At 36.9% G+C, this 19,326-nt stretch overlaps 1 protein-coding gene across 10 annotated transcripts in view; it reads left to right on the top strand.

Annotated features, from left to right (window-relative positions):
- The window catches only part of RALYL (RALY RNA binding protein like), a 411,995-nt gene that overhangs the window by 320,878 nt on the left and 71,791 nt on the right, over positions 1-19,326 (top strand). For all 10 annotated transcript variants that reach the window (XM_030011204.1, XM_030011212.1, XM_030011211.1 and 7 more), the window contains one exon: positions 4,273-4,348. In XM_030011204.1, the coding sequence (XP_029867064.1) occupies positions 4,273-4,348 (76 nt within the window). The remainder of the gene's footprint in view (positions 1-4,272; positions 4,349-19,326) is intronic.

The following is a 19,326-nucleotide window of genomic DNA, read 5'->3' as shown; positions in this document are numbered from 1 at the left end:
TCACTGGGTCTTACCCTGCAAAGCAGAGTGGCTATAACTAAAATGCTAATCAACAATGGTCCCTAGTTCATGTCAATCCTCTACCTATGTCTAGAAATTGCATGGGAGAGTACCTGTTATATGGGGCTAAAAGTCATGTCAGAAACCACTCTAACAATTTAATACAAGAGATAACTGAGTACTAGAGCCTGGGAAGGGCACTATTTAATTTTATAGTACAGGTATAGCCTGAGAAACAGGTCCTGGATTTGCAGCAGAAAGCCTTGGAGTCCCAGTTTTCATGGGTTGAGCAAGTGCCTGTTGAAGCTTCTAGTTTGTTTTTGTGAACCAGAATGGTTGATTGGTTTTGGGTTTGTTTTTTTTCCAATAAAACTTTTTAAAGAATCTGAAGGGAAGGTATACTGAGAAGTACTGAAATACTTCTAGAGGATGAATAGTCTTTAGGTATCATTGCTTACTCTTACAAAGCTTGTTTAAAAGCAACTGTTGTCTTCAGGACCAGATTCTCAGGCTGCTTTGGCAGCAAAACTATGAGCAAAGCCTCAAGGCTAGCTCATACCACCTCTCCAAAAATGGGAGCCTCATGCACCAGAGTGTCCTTGGTCATTACTCTACCGCCTAGAGGAGGTAGGCAGGCAGTGGTAGGAAATGGTGATAGGAGAAAGGTAGATCATGCTGTGTTGAGTTGCTCTTTCAGACAAATTTATGTAGCCACTGAATAGAATCACTGCTCTCTCTAAATGGTTTGCATATTCTTTTTTTTTAAGTCAATTTTTTTTTCTCATTAATTGCTAGGCACTTTTCAGTATAATTAGAAATAAAAATACCGTGTTTGAGATTAGCTATATTCTGCTGATGACACACAACCTTGAATGAAATCTAAATCTCATGCCTTAACTAACCACTGCTGTGCTAACAGGGATAGAACTGAAGATGCATTTCTCTTAATAAAGAAAGTAATCTCGTTTCATTTTGAAAGCACGGAGAGAGCAGGCTGCTGCATTACAGTGTGCTGTTGTCTGCACAATCTCTTTTTTATTCATAATGATTCCTTAATATTTTGAATTTCAGTGTTGAATTTATCTTAAAGTTGATGTCTAAGTGAACATTTATAATATATGAGCAGAGAAAGTAATGTAAGAGTCCCTAAGCTGCTCCATTCCCACATAGAAGCAATGTGAATATCTATGTCCTTTGTCAAGTTGCCTGGTTCATATTCATGTACAAGTGCAGTAGCTAATTTTACAGCATAAGGAGTGATACCTCTCTGCATTCCTTGGGGTGGAATCATTAGCACAGGTAAATCTCTGTGTTGCAGCCAACAAATTTATTTGACACACAGTTTATGACCTAGTAGATGTAAATGTCTGCTGTGAAACTAACGATGGATGAAGCGAGAGAACATGTTATCTCACAAGATTTCCAGCTGGGCTAGAAATAATCTGTCCCATGAAATGTTGACAAGTTCACTTCTAATCTTAGTTAGAAAATTGTGGTTGGAGTAGATAGTGCTGAAAAATAATGGGGTAAAAATCTGTTCTAACTTTTCAAACCATTTCCTACATCCATTCTTAACTTACTACAAGGTGCTTAGGGAGTTGCAGAGCTATTCAGTCGCTTTCATATTAAGAGAAAAGCCCCATGTGCACAGCTTTTCTATGAAATATTTCCTGTGGTAAAGAGAAATTCTGGCTATTACTGTCTGTATAACATAGTTCACTGTTTTCTGCTAGTACATTTAGACATTTATTTAAGTATGACGGACTCTGATTCTGAACAGCTTTTCAGCTGTGTTTTCTTACAGCATTACTTTTCTGACAGTGTTTGATTAAAATAAAGGGAACACATAACAAACAGCTCGTAGTCTTCTACGCTACTTGTCTTTGTTAAAAGTGGGTGTTGTAGAGCTGCAAATGTAGGTCTACAAGAATAATCATCAAGATAGTATTGATCTGTCCCAGAAGGATGTGAAAAAATTTTTTAAAGTCCTTTAATGTTCATATGCCTAGAAACAGTGACCTGGGCTGTAGCTCTGAAAGAGAAGCAGATGAGAAACATGAAAAATATGTGAAGATAAATCCCACAGTCTCAGGTATTTCCCAAGAAGAGATTATAATTCTACTTTTTTTCCTAAAATCTGACCTAGTTTTAGCAGGAGATGGTGAAAGTCAATACAGTCAATGACCTTAAAGCTGACATATTAAAATATTGTGGAAAGGTCTAATTATCATAAAGGTCACAGGACAGAAATTTTGTTCCAATTCTGTTATTTCCAGGAGCCAAAGGAAATGCAGCACTGCTATCAAAATTCCTCAGTGGCTTTCAGAAATGCTTGACGTTTACTTTGTTGGGTCAACATTAGTAGAATTTATATTTCTTCAGATAAGGGAATCATAGCTGAATTTTTAACAACCATGGAAGAGGAAGATTAATATATATTTAATAAAGCACTTGCTTAAAATTAAGGGCAGGAAAGCATTTCAAGGAGGTATGAAAACTGTCTCTAATATTAATCTAACTTCACAGAGATAAGTAAAACAAGAAATTTAATATTTTTTTGCAAACTATGATTTAAGAGTAATACAGCTCCTACAAAAGGAATTGCAACTAGATTTAATTCCAAAATGGTTCATATGGAGAAAATTTTACCAAAAAGTATATTTCATATAAAATAGTTCTACACAAAAACTTTTCATTTCAGGATCTTGTATAATTTTAAATAAATGATGGTTTAGCTCAAAATATCAAATTTAAATAGAAAATATATTTAAAATTCTTTTAAATGATTGAAGCATGAAATTTTCAATGGAAAAATCTTTTCTGTCAAAAAATCTGAGGGACAAACATTTTCAATGTTTCTGATTATTATTATTATTATTATGATGTTTCTTTTATTAAGTCAGATGGATTATTTTTTCCACTTTGTGTGAAATAAAAGTAAGTCTCAGACTTTTACTGCAGCTTTTGAAGTCAAGAATAGGTTAAATAAAAATGTCTGGCTTTTAGCGTCACTGTGCTGGGCAGTGATGCTTCCTCATTCTACACCTCAGCTTTCTACTTCTCTTTTCCCTCCACCACACTCAATTTCAGGTTAAACATAGACCTTAACAAGAACATGTGCTTCCTTGAAAGTCGTGATCACCATGTGATTCCACAGTGAACAGGATACTTTGTTCTGTCACAGCAATTTTACACTGAAATAACTCTGATGATTTTGTTGACTGTTGGTCTTCTGTACATTAGTGAAATGGAGGAGAGATTTAGTGGCACCATCACTCAAATGTCATGGAATTTGTTTCCTAATCAGAATTTTAACTTTATCCATGTCATTTGTTGTAATGTTGACTTTGCAACATTCAGTCAGGGGCGGGGGGAGAGCTTTTTAATATAGGTTTGGGTTTACATAGATAGCTTCCTAAGCTCAAGCAAGGTATTCTCCACAGAAGGGTCTGTGTTTCTTTCTCCATGGGTAACTGTTACAAGCAGTCAAAAATGACGGACATGTATTTCCTGGTATGTCTTTGAGTATGATTCAAAAGAAGAGAGTTATTTGAGAACCAGCATGACTGATGTCTACATAAGCTTGACATATTTTTAAATTTCAAGGATAAATACACAGGCATAATGTAAGTGAACTTTTAAAAAACATGCACAAGATTTCTGGTGTTGTTGAGAATTATAAGTACCTGCCTAAGATAAAGCATGTGCAAAAGCATATTTTCTCTTTCTCCATACAATTTTTAAAGCCAGAGCAAAAAAAAAAAAAAGATATATTTGGGGTAGGAAATAGATACTCTTTTATTTGCTTTTGAAAAGTGTCCTTTTGAGTGGATAGTGAAGTGGCAGTTAAAGATCAGTGTGCATTTCTCTAGACCCTAAAGGGGAACCTTCAGAACCATTATAGTCCTCCACAACAGAATTTGACTTGAGATCAGTTTGTCTCAACATCTAAGTTACCATTCAAATCTCCTTCTGTAATAGAAATATGTTATTGCCTTCAGCTTCATGACTGGAAACTCATGTATGTTTAAAAAATGTCATTTCTCTCTGCTAGCAATAACTGACTTTTTGCCTAAAATCTTCATGCATTACAATAAGAATTTTTAGGAAACTTTTATAGCATCAATTCAGAAGTGGTAAAAAACAGATAGGTGTTTTAAGGTATGCTGTCCATTTTCACCGTCTATTACTCGTCTTGAAGGTGCCTTTGCAAACTCACTCTTACCTTTCACACATTTGGCTTACTAATATCAAATGTTTGTTTGCTTTCAGATATCAACATGGCAGGAGAACCAAAACCATACAGACCTAAACCTGGCAACAAGCGGCCACTTTCAGCACTTTACAGGTAAGTGAGATTTCATTTTAACTTCCTACGGATCAGTTTTTATTAGAAAAATTGTGGTAACCTGCAATGTATCTACCAATGTCACTGTGTAGCCCATGAATGAGACAAAGGAATTTTTTTTCATTCACTCTTTGACATTCCTACAAAATATAATCAAGCTCCTGTACACACCGAAAGGTTTTAAATGTGAGTAAAAGTGCCAGTATTGCAGTGCCTGTTGTGTACCTGTATGTGTACCAGTGTATCTGTTGACTCATCCCAGAACAAAATGTTCTAACTTCTGAAGATAAAGACTGTCCATGAGATGCCTGTCTTAAAAAACTAACTTACGTTAACTAGGAGTAAGCCCAGCAAACAAAATTCCTGACTGATGCTTAGATACAAAGATCACAATATGCACATAATTCCCCTCTTTTGGTTGGAAACAAACACCAGAGTTTCTGTTTGCTGTAAAAAATAAAATACTTAGGATATTTAAATGATAATACAGGCATTCAGAAGAATAGAAAAAACTAAATCAGTCAGACCAGAATTTTATTTCTTAGTGAAAATACCTAGCATTTTACTGAGGCCAAAACCTGGTCTCTGCCTTCTCAGTATTCACATCATGGCTGTTATTTGCCAATGCAGGAACAATCCAAAGGAAGGGGCTGCAGCTTTAAACTGTAAGAGATACTACACAGAGAGGCTTGCTATACTAAAAAGCTGTTTGAAAAGATGTTTGACAGTGACACGCCTTTAGGATGAAGTAGCAGAATGCAATCACCTTGCAGAGGTTTTGTTCCAGGGTTGCTAAAGCCACTGGGGTTGTGCCTGGTGAACGGTAAGTGCTGTAAGACCCCACCCAAGTGCTCAGTCTGGAATTCAAGCTTTGAATTTAAATACATGTTGCATTAAAAAAGATGGGGGTTTATTCATTTGTTTATGCGCTGGTAATTTAATTTTCCCTCCACACCTCCTTTTACTTTTTCTGAAGTGAAAATGGAAGTGCAGGAGAAAAGAAGCAGACTTTAGGCCCATATAAAACTGTAATGTTTAACAAAATTATAATGAAGTACACAATAATATTATAAATCTTTCACTTACTAAACCTACTGACAAAAAGACTGGTGTGGTGATTTGTGAAGTGTTTATTAATGTCCCCACTTCTAGTACTGCAATCAATAAAATTTTTTGGTTTTTTTTTTTAATGGAGTGCTATTTCAATTTTTAATCCTTATGCTTTATTGCTTGGCTATGGCATCGTTCATGTGACTTTTTTATTTGCAGGGATCAGTGAAATTAATAATTTGAGAGAAACAGAACTGGTTTTGCATTGATTTGTGTGTCAAGGGTGAGAACTAACTTCTAACAAGACTGGACTTCTTCCTCAGGTGTTCAGGAGGGCATTGATAGTGTCTTTCTCCTATTCGCAGGTGCCTTTTTTCATACAGCTTGTACAAACTTGAAGAAACCCCCACCTTTTTTTCAAAATCAATTAAGCTTAGTGAACCATTACAGATTGTTAGGGGGATTGACAGGAAAACATGCACACATATATTTCTGCTCAATAAACCTCACTCTTCATAAAAGTACTACAGAATTTATGCTCTAGACCCATGAAAGGAGTTAGGGCTGATTTCTACTGTGTATGAAATGCAGATAGACTGGCTCTGAGACCAACAGCTCAGCAGTGAAATCAGACACACTTGAGCAGGACTGTTTCAAGCCTGGTCTGGTCTGAAAGCTTCAGATGGAAATTCAAGGATGGGTTCTCAGAATGAGACAGCCAGGAGCATTTTAGATCTGAGCCTGCATGCTACATAATAGTAATGTGAAGTTTTATCATACAGTTCCCCTTAGCTCAAGTGAAAGAAATATTATTTTTCGAGAAAAGGACCACTGTTTTATCATTACCCTCAACTGCAAGCTGTTAAACTCTGCAGGTGTTACTGGTAGCCATGGTCTACTGTGTCCCCGTGTCAGTATTTCAAAAGATTTTTGAAGATGTTCTGTGGTTTCTGGCATTTATATGCACTTACATCTCTAAGCTTCTGAATGGTTTCTCATACATACTTGTTCTACAGACAAGACAGGGATAAGAGAGAGACCTGTAGAAAGTTCCGGGGGAACTTTAAAGAGAAAAAAGATCTTAGGTTGCATCCTTCTATGGATCTAGTACAGACTATTTCTCTAGAAGATTATGATAGGCTTTTTTGAGCAACTAAGAGAAGCCTTCATCTGATAGTAATGGAGAACTTTCATTATCTCGGTATCTGTTAGCATAATAATATGGGAAGAGATCAATGGCTTATAAAGCTCCTGACAACGCTGAGAACATCTACTTATTTCAAAACATTATACTGGGTCTGGCTGGCATGGAGTTAACTTTCTTCATAGGATCCCATATGGTGCTGTGTTTTGGATTTGTTACTGAAACACACCAATGTTTTGGCTGTTGCTGAACAGTGTTTGCACAGCCTCAAGACTTTCTCTTTTTCCTATTCTGCCTTCCAACAAATAGGCTGGGGGTGGACAATAAGTGGGAAGGAATACAGCTGAGACAGCTGACCCAAACTGGCCAAAGGGTTATTCTATATCATAAAACATCATACTCAGAAATAAAAACTGGGGAGGTTTTTCCTTCCAAAGTAGCTGTTGCTTGGAGACTGCCTGGGCTGCTTGTGGGAGGTGGAAAGTAATTGCCTTTGCATCCCTGGTTTTTTCCCTCCTTCCTTCCCTTATTACACAGCATTTATCTCAACCCATGAGGCTTTTTCACTTTTGCTCTTCCTATGCTCTTCTTCATCCCAATAGGGGACAACGTTAGGGGAGTGTGATAGTGACTGTGTGGGTGCTTAGCTGCTGGCCAGGGCCAACCCAGAAGATGGAGAAAGTCAAGAGAGAACTGGTTACTTTAGATTTGATTTTGACTAAAAGAGGCATTGGTTAAAAACTTATTTATCAATCACAAAATATTCACCATGAAAAGGGAGGACTGAGAGCAGTAGAAATAAGATAATGGATTTCAGAAAGGACAGACTTCAATGAGCTCAGAGAACTGGTAAGTAGGACATCTTAGAAAGAAATTTTAGGGACAAAAGGAGTGCAGAAAATCTTACATTGACTGGTAGAAGAGAAATTCTTCTGAAGCAGAAGAAGTAGAATAGAGGAGTAATATGGCAGCATCAAGTTTCTTAAACATCCTGAAAAGTGAAAAGGAATTGTACAAAATGTGGAATCAAAACCCCATGACTGGAAGTGAGTAGAAAAGAACAGCAGAGTCATCTAACAGGATGTCGGAAAGGCTAAGGTGCATAACAGTATAAAAGACAAGAAAAAGATTGTCGTTAGAGTAACTTCCTCTGCTTTTTTATACTGCTGTTACTTAGTGGGAAAGGAAAGCAGAAAGTAGATGATACAGAAAAGGCTTATTTTGCTTTAGCAAAAAGAGCAAAGAGCAGATACCTCTTTAGCAAAAGAGGTTAGTTGACCAGCTATTTAAGAAAATCAATTTTAACCAGAGGGTATGGAATAAAAGAATTGGCTAACCAGTATTTGAATAAGTGACTTCAATGGAAATGGTATGATGAGATTCACCCTAAAGTGTTCGAAGGACTAGTTGAATCTGTGTATGCACTATCAGTGATTGTTTCCAAAAACTTATGGAGGTCACGTAAGGTCGAAAACCAGTGGGTATGGGCAGGTGTTATACCTATTTTTAAGAAGAGGACGACCTAGAAAATTATCAGGTCAGCCCAGCTTTGATTCCCAGAAATGTACTAGAACAAATTATTAAACAATCAATTTATCAACACCTCGAGGATAATAAGATGGTAAAAAAATCAGGAGCAAATTATGTTGAAGCAATATAATTTCCTTCTCTGACAAGATAGCTGAATTAGTGGATAAAAAGGAAACAGTAGATGTGCTACATGGTCATTTAAACAAGCTTTGACACTTACCACATGTGGAGTTTTCGTAATCATGTTCAGGAAACTTGGCTAGAAGAAACTGTCTTAAGGTAGACATCCAAGGGAAAAACAGCGACTGTGTACAACATAGTATTAAGGATAACAACTATTCTTATAACTAAAGTTATTGCATCTCTGAAGAGAAACCTGCATCACATGTATAGCTGGATATACACATGAGTAATTAATACAGAGCAACCGATGTATATGATGATGATGATACCCACGTAATTTGCTTGTGTCCAAGTCATTAGATCCACTTATGCCTGGAATGGTATAAAAATACTTGGTCATACATCAGTTCAGGATCTACATTCTTTTTTTTATCCTTTATAGTTTTATAATCTGTGTGGAAATAATCTCATTTAATCTCACCTATGTGAAATTTAGCATGAGCCTAAACATGAGAAACATCATTTTTTTTCAGCTATAGGAATAACTAGATGCAAGACAGATAAGCATATATAATTTCTTCTTCAACTTACACAGGCAGTCATTCACATATCCAAACTCTCCTTTGTTCTCCAGTTTATTGTTTCACTAATACTTCTTTTCATATCTTTTTGATGCTAGCATTCTTGGTACAGATCATTGAAAAAAAAGCTATAATTAAAAGTGATACAGAGAATTTAAAAGGCATCATGGACCTAATGAAGTCAGAAAAAAATTCTGTCATTCATGGGACTAGGATTTACTTCCACTTCTTCTTCTCTCTTAAATATAATTTAATACCCTAATTCCTACCAGATGAAGATCCCATTGACCACAACCCTTAACTGCTGGAGGGCAGACTTGCACTGCTTGGAATAATCCCACGGGACACTGTCCCAGACAAAAGAGGGGGCCAGGAGAGATGGCTGATTTCCAAGGATCATCTCCTCCAAGTTCAAGAATGGTTCATCCTGATGAACAAGAAATCAAGCAAAGGTAGCAGGTGGCCTGCACAGATGAACAAGGAGCTCCTGAAAAAAAATTAAAACATAAAAAAGAGACATAAAAACGTGGAAGTAGCAACAGGTGGCCTGGGAGATATACACAGACACTGTCTAGGCATGCAAGGATGGAGTTAGAGTGCTGTGGGAGCAGGTCAATGTCATTGTGAGGCCACTCAATCCATACTAAAAGAACTTCCATTTTGGATTAGGCCTTAAATATACTTGGAGAACAGAAAGATTTAGGCTTTGCTTTAGAAAGCTGCTAAACACATTATTAACTTTAAGCGTACTCATTGAAGAACTACAGATATGCTTAGGGTAGTGCCCAAGAATCACCTTAAATCTAACATAGCTGTTAGCTCCAGCAACATTCTTCCCGATTTGCATTGCTGTTCAGTGTTTGAGGGGGGATGTAAATCCCAGAACGTTCAAAATTGTTGCGAATTTCCTTTTTTAGAACAGCACTTCTGCACAAAACCAAATGCCTGACAAATCTGAATCTTAAAATTATTTTACATCTTGTTATTTTGGTCTAGCCTCAAGCAGAAGTTAATTTTACTGCCTAATCTTCATATCTTTGAAACACAAGGTGAAGTTTAAAGGTGCTGACAAATGTGTTAAAGCATTCTTTGGGAGCATTGTTGTGGTAAAATAAACAATCACACTTTGTCTTTTTAATTTAATGGTGTTTTGATCAGTATTTCACTAAAGCAGTTCTCTGTCAGCATAAAGTCCATTTACTGTTTTTTTCCTCTGGGTTTGTGCTCCAACATACCAAAGTAGAATCAACAACGAATACTCTGATGGACCAGCATTCTGTTTCTCTACATCATAAAAGAATATTTCAACTATTTATTGTTCATTTCAGTCCACCACAATGTTATAAGGTGTTAATATGTCTGAAAGCTTTTTCTCCATTTTGGAGGTCTTTGCTGGGGTTATTAAAACAGGAGGAGTCTCTCCTAGTTCTTAACTCTGGAGGTTGCTAATGGCTCCATCCCCAGTTGCTCCCGAAATGGGCCCAAGCTCCAGGCCAGGCAGAGCAGAGCCACCGTGCACACACTGTCTGTGGCTTGCCTTGCCCCAGGATGGACTCACCATGTCCCCTCTGTACAGCTGTCAGCATGGGGGTAAGCTCAAAATCTTCTCTGGCACCCCTCTAGGGTTAACAAAGATGGGGGGATTTGAGAAGAACAGGGGCAGGGGGGGGGCACCTCTTTTTGAATGTCTTGAAATAACAAAAAGGCTGTGCTACAGGCTAGCAGAATGATAGGATTTTTAAGTGGCATGAAAATGAGTGTGGCTACTGCAGGCCCCACTGCATGAGGTGGTGGTGGGGACCTGCTGGAGACTGTGCAGGGCATGGGGAGACAAAGCTAGTGCAGTGATGCTGGTACAACTGGGATGGAATTGGGAGCAAACTGTCCCAGGTCACATCTGAGCCTGCTTTCTGAGAAAACTAGTTTGTTTACCAAAGACAGACCCCCAGGAGTAAACTAATATTTATGTAATGTAGGAAACAAGGGGACTAGGATTTGAAAGAAAAGTGGGAAGGCAATTTACTCAGCACTGCCAGCGTATCTAGTCAATCTCTTTGCTCTACACAATTTAATATTGTAGTTGTCCTATAAACATTTCCAGGACCAATTTAGCTAAGACTAACCCCCTCGCTGTAAGTTATTTTCACCCTTGCCAAACTCCAAGCTTCCTTATAAGGCCACAATAAGCAAAACTGGCCTTGCCCCAACAGCATACCTTGACGGCGCAGAGAGCAGTTAGTCAAGCCCCACTCCTCCCAGTGTTCCCATTGCTGGCTGAGCATGAAACTGCCTAGCCTGGGATCCATCCAGATGAGGCATGTCCTGGAGTGAGACAATTAGCAGGATGGATTTAGTGGACGGATCAACAAGACCAGGAAATACTGAGTGAAATAATTTCTCACCGTATTGCCTTGGCTGGCCAGATCTCCACCCAGTGGTGCCTGAGTTCCCGCAGCACTGCCCATCCATAGCATGGGGTGGTCCTGGCAAAGGAGTCCCTGGAGGGCAAGTTCTTTCTAAGCTGGACCCTGAAGTTTCAGGCTTGTGATTCAGCACTCCCTGAGTGGTATTAGACACCATGGTCTTTTCCTATTCCCAACCACTTCTCCATGTAATGCAATTGAAATGTATATTCAGCATGCTTGATTTAACATGCTACTAATTAGCCACATTAAACAGACTTTACTTTACAATTTCATAATTCCATGGCCTCTGGAGGAAATTATTTTATTTAAATGTCTAATATTAATATACTGGAAAGAGATGCTCTTTTATTTACAGGGTATGATCATGGTTTTATATCAAAATTTTATTTTTCTTTGACAAAAATACTTTATCAGTTTCCTCAGTACATTTTACTTTTATAATCTCCATCACAAAACTGATTGGATTATGTTACACATCTTGCATTTCCTTTGGTTTTGCAGTTTTATTTTATAGCAGAGGTTTAAAGAATTGCTTACAGTCTTTTTCTACTTGCTCTATACATCTCAGTTTTATTTTAAGATATCTTTTGTAGAGTTTGGTGTGGTTTGGTTTGCCTCTCAGTCCACAGAGCCATCCATTATTTTGGGTTGTTTTTCTGAGCAGTCCTGGGTGCCCTTCATTTCAGGAGAAAGCGTGAAAGGCACAGTGATGGGCAACATGATCTCTTCTTCCAGGGTAGGAGGCTTCTTGAGATCATTCCTCCCATTAGGAAGTGCAACATAAACTCAACAAATTCTGTGCCAAACAAGCATTACTATTCTATCTGAATACTGCACTATTTTACATAATTGCTGCTGTAGTGTGCCATTGGCAGTGTATTAACAATATGCTTTAACCTATTGGCATATAATAGAAATAACTTCAGGTATAAGGATCTTTCTTGTTTGAATACTGTCTTAGACTTCCAACAACTTGCTTCGTTAATTCCTTTTTTTTTCGTAATGGATTTGTGTGTCCATTTTTATCACTGGCCTACAGAACCCTAAAGACAGAGTCCAGACAACAGAAAATAAACATGATCAATTATTTTCTGCTACTTTACATTTGCATTGAATTGTGATTATGCCTCTTACTTTATTCTACATACTGAATGAAAAATAATCATTTATGCTTATGGAACATAATCTTTTGATGAATATTTCATATTAAGATTACATAGTGTGACATTTCTTCTGAATCAAAGTGCTTCCTTTTTACAGAAATGTATCTTCTTGATGCCTTTGATTACCTTCCTTCATGAAACAAGCTATTTTATTTCAGTACAATGGAATTAATCTAAGATGAGTGTTGGTCTACAGTTCTTCTCCTGACAAAAGATATAGCTTCCATAAAACAACATTTTTAGGCATGTTTAAATGGAGAAAATTTTAGGTCTAGTAGGATATTATTTACACTCATTTCATCAAAGAATGTTCTCAGTGATCACATTTGAAGCAGTCATTCCTGTACAGAAAAAATGATCATTTAGTCTGAAATTCTCACTTAAAATTCACAACAAACAATGCAAATTTTGCTTGTGTCAAGAACTTAAGTAGCATTCTCAACTGTATTACAAAAGTTAAAAGGCACAAATAGAAAGCTACAGCAGATCCAGTGATTCCATTTGGTCTGAATTTTTGTTTACTTTCTTTCAACGAAAAAGTCCCATGTCAAATAACTAAAATCATAGGAATTAGAAAAAAAATATCTGCTGATGGAAGGCAACACATGCAGCTCTGCATTTCTGATTTATGTCAGTGTAACTGCAATCAATTTGGTCCCAGAGATGTTTAAAGAACAAATCCACGTGCTCAGAGGGGTTGGGAGAGCCACCCGAGGACATAAGTTTGCCCTTTCACATGATCTAGAGCATGAATGTGCAGCACCTGATAAGTTTAGAGAGGAGAAAATGGTGTGGGGGGGTGTCTCAGGTCCCTAGTAACACCCAGGAAAATCTTTGCTTCTGGACACAAATTACAGATAGAGAAAAAGTTCAAAAGACCAAAATATATCAAATACACTTGTCATCTTTATTTGTTCATTCAATCATATTATTCTTAATATGTCTGGTAACTCCAATAACAACTAGGACAACAAAACTGGTTTTGTTTTTTTCTTTTTTTAAATCTTCCCTTTCACTATTTTAAAAATACTACTAACTCCCTTTTAGAATCTATCCCTAGTGACTAGGGCAGATATTCCTTCTCAGATTATCAGTATATCTTAAAACTTACATTTTTCTCATGTTTGTTTATATTCACCTTTACCAGAGGTTTTAAACTATGGTCTTAACTTAGATCCATTTTAAAGTATGTCCTACATAGACTTAAAGACTAGTACTTGCCTTTGTTCCCATCTCCCCTCAAGTTATTGTTTAGACTTACACGGTCTTTTCTCAGTTTATTTTTTTTCTTTCTTAAGAGAAAGGCAGTGACACCAATTTACACACATCTGCTGAGGAGCTGCATCCCTTTTCCTAGCTCAGTACTTTTCCTCTTGTAGAAGATGATATACGGTATCACACGACTGATGTTGTTTTCTTCCACAAAAGCCCAGACACCATAATCACACTCATGCTCAGAGATTAGCAAGTTTGGAGAAGAATAGCCTGTTCTCCTATTATTGCTTTTTTTTTTTTTTTCCTGGTGTTTAATCTTCTTTCTTACTTTTTTCATCTCCTATGAAACCTGAAGCAATATACTACAGCTAAGTAACTACCTGTAAAACCATCTTATTCTTTTTATGGTTTTTAATCACTGTTTATACCACAGTGGAACAGAAAACATATTCACAACCTTCTGATGGCATTGAAATTATTATGACTCCTTCCTTATCTAAGAATTTGCTAATACAAATGAAAAAGTTTTGGCTTATAATTCAAAAAAATAAATTCCTAAAAGATCCAGAGCATTGATGGTTTCACCTGCAGGCAAACAGAAATAATACTTTCAGTCATTTATTCAGTTTAGATCTTGACAGTCTGATCCCTGTTCCTATCACTTATTACATGCGAGATTTCTACCTTTTATTACTGCATGGCTTCTTGCTTTTGATTTAAGAAATAATCGGAATTTGGATTCAGTGTGTTCTAGCAGAAAGACGATGTCTTCTGTAGATACTCAGCTGTGTTTCAGTTAGCTTAAAAAGAAAAAGGGTAGTACCTACAGCATATTAAAAAAAATCAGAAACCAGGCGCCATGGTCATTTTTCCACATTTGAGTTTTAGTGAAGCAGGCATCATAGAAATAGTATCCGGTTTTGCAATCACTGCTGTTTGGTAACTGTCTTATTAACTTTATAGAGATCTTAAAAGTAAGGACATAGGGTTCATGACACAGAATAGAGAAGGGCCTGTCCTAACATCTCAAATGAACAGCAGGATTCTTCATTTTCAGGAATTTATGAAACGCTTAATTGCAGCAGTAATCAGAGATGCAGGGGAAGGCTGTGCTTCAGAGCACCACTTTGTGGACTCATAATTAGGCATCGGTTCTCACATAATGTAACACCTCTAATTGTATAGAAGGCTGTAATTCAGTCTGGAAGCTGCTGATGTACTGCAAGGGCACAGTTTAGGTGGCTTACAAACAGCAATAGAAATATGATGCTGGGTTATAGATTTAGTATTCTGAGAATAAATAAGGAAGGATGGATAAATGAGAGGCTGTAACTTGTTATATATTTTCAAGTCTTATGAATAATATCGAAAGAAGAAATTTAAGGTATACTTAGTTTAAGAGAAAATGGTTTGTTAAGTAAGATTACAAATAGCATGGAAGGTTATGCTGTGTGCAACACAGAGGAACAATAGCAGTATATTAATATGCAGTGAATTATTAACAATTAAATTACCCCACAAGTTTATTTCTTGGTTAATTCTGCTAGTTTTGGAGTACACTGTCTGAAAATATGTTATCCAGCCTGCCAGGACCAATACTTAGATAGCACTGTTGGTGCATAATGTCAAATGTAATTTTATTTTTTAAAGAATAGGTTACAAATTGCATGCCTTTTTGGTAGATTATGTTGTCAGTATTCCCAGAACTTATAGCAAAAGCATTGGCTATTTTACTGAAAAGTAACAAATGTATTCATAAATGTGTGTGAATTTATTATGAGTCCTAAGAAATGAGCAATTTCTAATATCTATTGGCATAAAAATGTATGTTGTATTTTTCAGTCTTGCAAGAGTGAAATTATTCTAGGAAACAGCATGACAAACATGAATCATACATTGTCAGAGCAGTGGCCCTCCTGTAACTACTTTTAAGTGTTAGTAGTGTCATTGAGGGAAAAGGAGATTAAGCCTCTACCCTTGGGATCCTCAAAGGTAATGCCTGCATTAACCTTCATCTATTTGTGACTACAAATAGCCATGCAGTAAAGTAGTATTGATTGCATGCATTAGATCAGTCAACACTGTTTTGTTCAGCCCACCCTGATGAACTCATTCTATACATTTTTAGACCAGTACATATTGACCCGAATGTTCTTACTCTGATTTAGAGAAGAGGGTCAGGTGACATCAGCTTCATCCAAAGAATGATTAAAGCTCTCAGAAAGAGGACTTTAAGGTAGATAGCTAAGTACACCATTACATTTTTTTTGAAGTTCTTTCTTTCATTGGGAGCATAGATTTTTTCAAAATTTAGCAACTATTAGCATATCACAGGAAAAAGCAAATTAAAATTGACAGCGGTGGCATGGAATTGCTTTCATTCTCCAGAGTTTGTTTCCTTTGCTTACTTGAACAAAGGTACCAAATTGAGCATGTTTTCAGTTTGGGAAGAGGATCAGAGTTAGGAGTGTTCCTAGCTGAAGGAAAATGAATTCTTATTCTTGATTCTTGCAAGAATCTCACTTTGAATTTAAGCATTCATTTCTTCATGACTGGAAACATCATACAGATGGGGTGTACAGATTAAATTCAGTTTAATTTCCTTATCACTCCATTTGGCTTCAGGAGAATTCTCTTGGGTGGTGTGGGAAGAAACTGTAGTCCATAACTATCTAAGAAGGTGTTCATATGTAGAGTCTGAATTAATTTCTCTCCAAGTCACAACTTAGTTTATTTATCTCAGCCATGAGAATCCATGCTACTGTTCATGTTGTCTTTGTAAATTATGTATTCCTAGACAAAAATACAGTAAAGTCAGGTACAAACTATCATCAGCCACTGAAACTCCATTAGATGGATATGATACTATTTTTTAGTTTTAGGTCTTTGGAAAAAAACCTATATTATTATACAATCGTCGAATGACTTAGACTTTTTGTGTTTTCCTCTCTTCGTGCTGCCTAAAATTTAGGCCACCCATTAATGAGGATTGTTGGAAACTACTTCCTTTACTGTTCTTCCCCATGCCTCCCTTTCCTACCACAACACAAAAACCCTTCCATCCCATGTGTTATAACAGTAGCGCACTCAGTATCCAACATGGCAAAGTACATTTTTACTGGTATATCAAAACCAGCTTTTGCATACGCTTATTTATGTTTCATCCAAGCCTCTTGCCATTGTGAAAATTAGCGTAGGGAAGAGGCAGTCTCTTTAAAGCACCTTCTCCCTGTATTGAAAGCTACCTTTTATTCAGTTTTTCAACTGCTAAATTTTAGAGATAATTCCGGACAGACTATTCAGTCATACTCTGCTAACTGATGGCTAAAGATTATCTGTCATTAATTCATGTGGAAATAAATCCTAGGGGCCTCTGAAACTTCTACTTATGTCAAGAATTTGATGTTTACAAATTAGGTAACAAGATTCAGATTTTGCTAGGAAACTAGCTAAATGTGGTCATATGCTATGTACATCTGTAACAAAACTATATTATAGAGTAAGGCAGAAGAAATTAAAAGGGACAAACCTTGCTTTATCTTGGGCTGACTTTGAAAACCCCCATGAGATTGCATCTGGTTTTCAGCACACAGTGCCAGCATGCTAGGTTAGACAGCTTGACATCAGGTACTGCAGACAGTATCCTATGCTAAGTGTTCCTTGAAAACCTTTTCCTGCACAGAGTTCTCTGGCACTACCCTATCAGGGGCTTAGGTGCTAAGTAGAACTGGCTAAATGAAATGTACTACATCAATAGCCAGTAATCTTTGCAGGTTTTTTTTTTTAATTAAAAAAAAAATACAGAAAAAACCCTTGATGTTTTTGCATATACCTTTTTGGTGTCTGCACATATAAAATGCTTAAAAATCATCTGATATATATGCTAAGCCAAATATTCCATTCCTTTCACTTCAAAACTCTGGGTAAAGCAGCTCCATCTTGCAGCATATTAAATGCAAAGTAACTGCATTAGTGCAAACCAAACCTAGAGTAAGCACAAGCACTCAGAGAGAGAAAACTCTCTAACCATGCTGTCTCACTGGGACCAACCATAATTTCAGTTTTCTGTATCACCAGAAATTAGGCTGTATAAGATCAGCATCACCTACAGATGTATTGGAAAGTTAACTTCTTTAGGATGCAATTTTTTCCTCATGGGGTTGGGGAAAACCTGATGCTTCAAGAAGTTATCTAAGTTATTTTCAATGTTAAATAATTACACTTGTCAGAAATCATAAGATATTAGAAAAAATGTATATTTTTTGTCAGTCAGAATGCATACTGTCTTGCAGTACTCTGTAAGTGGCTAGATACATATTAAGGATTATAGAGATCTGCATATAGACACTCTGGTAGCCAAAGGGATAACCTTATTTAAGTAAACCTCTGTTTATCCCTAGAGGGCTTACTAGTGTAGTAGCTTAAATATTGAATAAATTCTTCAGTAATTAGTAAAATTTAGTTTTAGTAGACTTAAATATTCTAGTTATGAACTTTAATCAAATTCCGATTAACTATGATCTGAGAGTAGAAGAGATGAAGCATGTGCTGATTGAAGAACATTGCTCATTGCCACTGCAACGATTCAGAGGAGCTAAAGAACAAAAATGCAGAACAAAGGAGAACCTAAAGTATTTCTGTGTGAGTTGCAACATCAGTTTTTACTGTAACATACAACATACTTGTGTTATGGCATCAAGTTGTGTTCCTCACATGACAGCTGTGCCTCAAGCGAGATGTTGGGACATGTCAGTATTTAAAATAGGCTGAAATGGAAGTTAATCTGAAACATCCCTGGAGCAGATATTGGAAAGCACCTGTGTGATTTAGGACCTGCTTGGCAGGTCCTGAATGCTAAAGACTTCTTTCAAAATGGGAATTAGGTGGAACCAGCAAGGGATTACATGGTAAAAATTATTTCTCAGGAGTGAAGCATCAATAGCTTACAAGCATGCTTATTTAGACTGGTAGCCTTTTTACTTGGTTCCTCCTGTGTCATCTAGTGATTGTCCCAGACTTTCATGTTCTGTGACTCTAGTGAGCTGTTGCAGGCAGATAGTCCCTAAGATCTGTATGTGCAGAAACTTTAGGCTTCTTGTCGTGGAGCAGAAAGGATCTAAATGACAGAAACTCCTAGATCACTAGCAGGAAGACCCAGAGTTGGAAGCATCAGCTCCAGCTGATATTTTCAAGGTAGAAGCACCTATTTCACAGAGGATATGTGGAGTACCTAACAACCTCTGCTTGATATGGCATTTCCATCACTCTAAAGCTCCTTCTCATCTTTTAACCTCTTAATTGCTCTCTTTCGATACTCTCCTTCTAAGTCCACCCTGTTTTAAAATACTGTGCCCAAAGCTGGCACAGTACAGCAGCTGAGGGATTCATCAGCTCTGAGGAAAGATGTTTTAGTATATTCCCACACTAAACAGTATCCTGCTACTCAGTTCCTGCTTTCTTGAAATTTGTTTTTTTGCAACACCTAGCCAGTTATCCTCCATTCCATATACATATAAAGTAGTTCTTATTCTCAAATTCTCACTGGACTTACTTTTTCTTTTTTAAATTTCATTACACTGATTTCAGACTATTTCTCCAATTTATCAAACTCTGTTCACTGGACTGTTTAAAAAACAGCTTTTTGTCATCTTTTTTAGACGCATAGTCTCTATTTTGTTGTTCAAATCATTTATGCAAACCAAAACTGAACAAAACATAGCACTGAGTGTTCCGAGTATTTAATGTG

This window comes from Aquila chrysaetos, chromosome 4, assembly GCF_900496995.4.
Source record: "Aquila chrysaetos chrysaetos chromosome 4, bAquChr1.4, whole genome shotgun sequence".
In the NCBI taxonomy this organism is placed as follows: Eukaryota; Metazoa; Chordata; class Aves; order Accipitriformes; family Accipitridae; genus Aquila; species Aquila chrysaetos.
This window is presented reverse-complemented; position numbering and strand designations above follow the sequence as displayed.